Source organism: Brassica oleracea, chromosome C5 (genome assembly GCF_000695525.1).
Source record: "Brassica oleracea var. oleracea cultivar TO1000 chromosome C5, BOL, whole genome shotgun sequence".
NCBI classification, from domain to species: Eukaryota; Viridiplantae; Streptophyta; class Magnoliopsida; order Brassicales; family Brassicaceae; genus Brassica; species Brassica oleracea.
Window position 1 is genome coordinate 38,466,463 of NC_027752.1, and position 6,360 is coordinate 38,472,822.

Here is a 6,360-nt window from a genome sequence, read left to right on the forward strand (position 1 = left end):
TTAAGAAAAAAGTATAGTATATATATGAACTATCCGTGTAGACCACTCTTCATGACTTATTGAAAAAGTGTAGGTATAAAGGATTAGGATTGATGTCGCTCTAATGTACACGTGCTTCCTAAGTTTCCAACACATCCATCGTTGTTCTTCAAATTAAAGCTTAAGCTATGGCTCTGCGTTCTTAATTTGGTGATTTTTATTGAGAAAGCTAGCCGTTTATTCATTAAAAAGGAAACATACATAAACAAAACAGAAAGATAATGAAGGATCTTACACGACCCTTCCTTACTGAATCACACACAACGCAAACATATAGAAAAAAAAAGAAAGATGATGAAGGATCATATAGTATCACGACCCTCCCTTATTGAATCACACACACAACACAAACAACCACAAACGGTAATGATCAAACCAAAACGTTTAAGCAGAGTCAAACTCGTAAAAGAAGAGATCATCAAAACGGTCATTGGTGACAGCTTTACCACCATGCATCAGCAGCCCTTTCTTACCATCAATTGTTCCACTCGTGGAAGCTGACCATCCTCTAACATCCGGAGTCTCCTTCTCTTCTTCATTTAGAACGTTTCCGAGCGAAACATCTACATTTCCTAGGATCGGGATCCCAACATGTATTGATAGTCCTGTCTCCTCCTCTCCACCAAACTTATCCAACCTCTCCCATTTCTGCGTCTCTGTATCCAACGCAAAAGTCCCATCGATCAATTGTCCCGGACCCACGTGAGCTTGTGGATCCATCGCTATCTCACCTCCGAACAACACAATGTGTTTCCCAACAACCGCACTAGCGAAAACACTCCTCGCTGAAGGCTTCTCACCGAATGTCTCCACTTGTGTCCACTTGTCTTCAACTGGATCGTAGTAATGAACATTATCTATTTCACATCCATTGAATCCATAGACCACCCAAACCTTCCCTTGCACTACTTGGAGCCCGGCTCCTCCTCTTATGCTAACCGATTCTCCTGGAGTCGCACACTGTACCCACTTCTGATCAGCGATGTTGTAAGCGTCCAGGGTCTTGAGCCTCTCCGCAGCACCCACTCCACCGAAAACATAAACATTGGTCTCATCGGCTGCCATAGAGTGGAAGCTACGAGGAGCGGGTCCTTCTTCCACGGGAGTTAGCAGTTTCCACTCATTCGTGTTCGTGTCAAAAGAGTAGAAACCGTTGTAGTTACGGGAAGCGTCTCGGCCTCCAAAGACATAGAGGGTTGATCCAACTGACACCATTCGGACGCCTAAGCAAGAGAGGTGTGGAATGTCTCCCGTGACTGGAGCAATGGACCAACTCTTGGTCTCGAGGTCAAAGACATAAAGGTCTTTATCAATTGGCACATTTGGTGTAAACTCACCACCAAAGGAGTAAATCTTGTTTCCTACCTGTGCTATGGCATGTGAGCATCTTAGCCCTGGACCCTCTCCATTTTGCTCCACCTTATAAGTTACTAAGATTTGTTACTTAACACATTTTTAAAGAGATTTACAATCCGATTAGATGATATCAAGATATACGCATTCAATTCTTTTAACAAATATACTTTTAGTTATATATACATATATAGCCCCTATTACGTTGACTTTTCAAATTTAGTCACCCTTGTTTTCGCATAATCACATATACAATAGAAAATTTATACATTAATATTCGATAAATTAATAAACAAGGTAAATTAATAAATTTTTCGGTTTCAAATTAGGCCGATTTAAAATGACATGAATCGATAAGATAATAAGATAATATTTTTTTAGAAAATCTTATATAAATATATAGTCCCATTAAAATTATAAATTAATAATTTATATATATAGTTTATATAAGTATAGACAAAAATATATTATTTATTTTATATTCAAAATAAATTTCATCTCTTTTTTCTTAATATTTCAATATATTTTGATAGTATTTACTAAAATTATATCTAAAATAACGCTTAAAGTCTATGAAACATATTTGATATACAGGAAATAATAACTAAAATAGTATAAAATTTAATTCCAAAAATTAATTAATGTATATACGGTAAAATCGAAATTTTTTTTTATAAATTAATAACTCTATAAATTAATAAAATACCATAGTCGGAACATTATTAATTTATAGAGTTTTTTTACTGTAAATGGTGTGTCTATGTTGAAAAGAAAATTTATTTTTAATGTCGATCTAAGATATTTCTACCTTTATCCAGTTTCCAAGCGAATCAATAGTGGATGAGAAAGAAACATAGGCTCCAAGGGAGTGTAGAACATCCGTCGAACGCCCGTGAAACCCAACGATTTTTCCACCTTGGAGAACAAACTTTACCCCCGGACTCGTCTCGATGTGCATATTGGTTTTGCCTTTGTAAGTCTCGAACTTAAGAGCCACGATGGTTTCTTGAGTTACTTTCTCACGGAAAGCTTCTACGTAAACGATGTAGTCATCTTCATCAATCTCAAACTACATACAGAAAAAAACAACTCTTGGTACGACACCAATATTGAACAAAACTGATATTTTCAACCTTATATGAAATATACAGAGCCGTGAGAACACTTATGGCTAACATAAGCAGATAAAACTAAAATGCCTTTACTTTATCAAATGACAATAATAAATAATATTGCTGCATAGCAAAAACATTAACAACATCAAAAAGTAAAATATTTATTCTAAAGTTCTAAGTATTTTTTTTTACAAATTTATAACCCAATTCTAATTTAATGTCTAAACCCATTTTTCATGCACAGATAACCAAAATTACTCAATTTTTTTATTTGTCTTATCTTTATAGTACTAACAATTATTTATAATTTATTTTTATCTGGTTATTCTACTATTAAAATACTAAAATATCATAAGATAGCCATAAGTCCATTAATTATAACCATAACAATCAATCTTCCACGGTCTCTTCATCTAGTAAGCATTGAGCTTATCCAAATTACTATAAAACTTCTAACACAAACTATATATATATATAGATAGTTAGATATCTTCTATTATCTATTATGTAGGATTAAAATAATATAATTAATAAAATATGATTTAATCAGAAATTAATTAATGAAAGATACTTCGGTGTGAAAAACATTAATGAAATATGCCCTATTAATTTTTTTAAAAATTGCTGTCCTAAGCCAAAGTTTCATTTTTAACAATGGAGGCACGGCACTGGGTATATATTATTAGTACCTCTTCAACTTCTTGTGTTTGTTCTCCATGTTCATCTCCAACAACCACTTCAGAATCATCAACATACTCAAATTTGACGAAAGCTATACAGTCCTGGCCTTTCCCAACATATACTTTTCTAATATTTTCGTGAACGCCATCATCCCATACATCTCCCTTCTCACCACCCTTTGCGTCCAACTTTTGGGCCATCGCTTTTGCTTGCGCTTGATCAATCTTACGAATATTACAACCTGTAGTTACGAATATAGCTAAATCATATACAAAACAGTAATATGGGATAGAGGGAGAGAGATGTTGAGAGAAGTGACCTGGGAATAATGTAATGATTGGTGGTGCAGTGATCCATATTGGGAAATTGCATGGGTATTTATCGCCATGGGAAGTTCACATCGACGAATTTCTTCATGTATTTTATATCGTGCGGTACACGAGACTTTAAATAATGAATGAATCCATGTGGGTACACGTTGACATACCGCAAGTAGTTGGATCGGAATATATTTTCATTACACCCAAATTCCCAATACAAGCGCCAACTCATAATTTCCTAATTAGTTATACAAGGAGCATTGCCAGAGGCATGATAAGAGGAACAAAACATTAGGTTGAAGTTTTAAATCCACCTCTCCTTCCAGGGCCAATCAATGCCATGTAAATAATTAATTAAAATATTAAATTTATTTAAAAATAATTAAAAAAAAAATAACGTCAATTTCAACGACGATGACGCTGCTAGCTAAACCGTAAACCCTATATCTTAAATTTTAAACTGTAAACCTTAAATCCTAAACCCCAATCCTAAACCCTAAATCCAAATCCTATACCTTAAACCCAAATTGTATACCTTAAACCCAAACCATAAACCCTAAACCCAAACCATATACCCTAAACCTAAATCCTAGACCCTAAATCCAAACCTTATAGCGTCTAGGTTTAGGGTTTACGGTTTGGGTTTAAAGTTTAAGATTTTGGTTTAGGGTCTAGGATTTGGTTTAGGGTATATAGTTTTGATTTAAGGTTTACGGTTTGGGTTTAGGGTCTAGGATTTGAGTTTAAAGTATACAGTTTGGGTTTACGGTCTAAGATTTGGGTTTAGGGTATAGGATTTTGGTTTAAGATTTACGGTTTAGGGTTGAAAATTTAATATTTCGGGTTTACGATTAGCTAGCGACGTCAGCGTTGTTAAAATTAGCATTATTATTTTTTAGTTATTTTTAAATAAATTTAATATTTTTTAATTAATTATCTATGTATCACTTTGATTGGTCTTAGAAGGATATGTGAATTTAAAAGTTCAACCTTAGAGGGTGAACTTAAGTTTTGTTACGATAAGAGCTACTTTCGTGGCAAATGCGCTATTAATGAAATACAATAAAACTCCTAAACTTTTGGTGAGAAAATAATCAAATCCCTAATTTAATACTTGATAACTGAATAGAGATGATATGTTTCGGTCGACTTAAATTTCATCTTTTCTTAACTACTATCATGTATTTTATAGTTTTGCAGTTTTGGTGAGGATAAATTATATTCCGTTTTTAATATTTTTATAAATATGTTCATGAAATAACGGCATTATATTTCCTTAAATTTTATTTTAGTTATATATTCCATGGCAAAGATTATTTTATTATAATTACAAATCTACAATATTGTATATGAGAAAATTTGTTAAAAAAATTACATTACTTTAAAAACTGTGACTAAAATATTTTATTAGGGATAAGATATTATAACTTTTCAAATATCTAATTGATAAAATTCTTGTTTTAATTATTTTAATCATGATTTGAAAGTATGGTTTTATGTTTCTAAGTTAGATCATAGGTTAGGTTTCAAGTTATATCACGAATTCTAGACAAGAACTTCATTCCTATGATTTTCTAAAATTTCTGAAAAATAATTCATATTAGATATTTTGCCCCCATATATGGACATAATTATTTTACATATATTAATAATTATTAGCTGTCATATTTTTATTTTAGTTTGCTTTTTATTTTGGTGAAAACGGTATATTCTATTTTCTGCAAGAACTTCTATTAATAGTAATCAAAAAAATCAAAACAACAAAAAAATTGCGTACGCTTTCGAATAATAATACAATATATACGATAGCCACCCTTTGCAAGTTACTTAGAAGACAAAAAGATCTTGAATAGAAGTTTCAATAGTTTAGAACTCATTCATATACCACAGACGAAGAATTCAAGAGCGGACAGGCTTGCACGCAATGCAAAAAAGTAATTGTCGTTTGTTGTCTATATGGATGCAAAACTACCATTTTGGTTTGCAGAATCGACGTGATTCTTTTTATGTTTCTGACAAAAGAAAGTGATTCTTTTTATGTTTCTGACAAAAGAAAGAAAAAAAAAAGATAGTGACCATTCTTTGACAAAAAGAAAAAAATGAAGATAATGATCATTCTAGCTGCCGGTGGTTTTCTAAGTGAATGATAATATTTACATTAAGAAATTCCAACTAATATAGCGTTTGATAGAATACATTTGGGAAAGAGCATATATAAAAGGGAAAATTGCAAATATAGAACAATTAAACTAAGGTATTGTCCCCTTAGAAAAAAATCAATTTTTGTCACTTTTGGACATTCAGTACCCTTTTTGTATATAAAAATTCAAATCAATTTTTTTTAAAAATGAAAAAAAATCTGGAAAAATAATATATTTGATGTAGATAAGCAACTACATATAAGAAAAATATATTTGAATTCAAAAAATGTTTGAATAGTAATTTCAAAAATGGGGTAAAGGTGTTAGAAAATCAGATCTATTATCTACGGAGGTTTAGAATATATAATCTAACAAAGACATAGTGATCTACCAACCGTAGAATGCGCAATACACCGAAAACATTAACAACTACTAGGGAAGAATATAAAATCTTCATTCCCTCTATGCTCTACATAACTGGTAGATTTGATGCGCTACAAAAAATATTTAATCTACTAAAGTAGGAAATGCATTATTCGAATTGTCTTTTTGTCTACATTGGTGGTATACAATATTCTACCAAACCTTCTAATTTCTAAACAGATAGAATGCAAATTCTACCTAATAAAATTACAAAATCCGAAAATCTAGCCAAAAACGGTTAGGAAATATTCAGTAAATCTTTTAAATGTTTTTTATTTTCCTTTTTTA

The 6,360-nt window shown here is 31.8% G+C and overlaps 1 protein-coding gene across 1 annotated transcript; it reads right to left on the reverse strand.

Moving 5' to 3' along the window:
- Nucleotides 1–217: 217 nt before the first annotated feature.
- LOC106292512 (nitrile-specifier protein 1-like) lies at nt 218–3,534 on the reverse strand. The gene is made up of 4 exons (XM_013728112.1): nt 3,508–3,534; nt 3,197–3,429; nt 2,201–2,461; nt 218–1,458 (listed from the first exon to the last, which is right to left on the reverse strand). Exons 2-4 carry the CDS (start codon nt 3,386–3,388, stop codon nt 424–426), a joined length of 1,488 nt encoding a protein of 495 aa, XP_013583566.1. The 5' UTR covers nt 3,389–3,429; nt 3,508–3,534; the 3' UTR covers nt 218–423.
- Between the last annotated feature and the right edge of the window lie 2,826 nt (nt 3,535–6,360).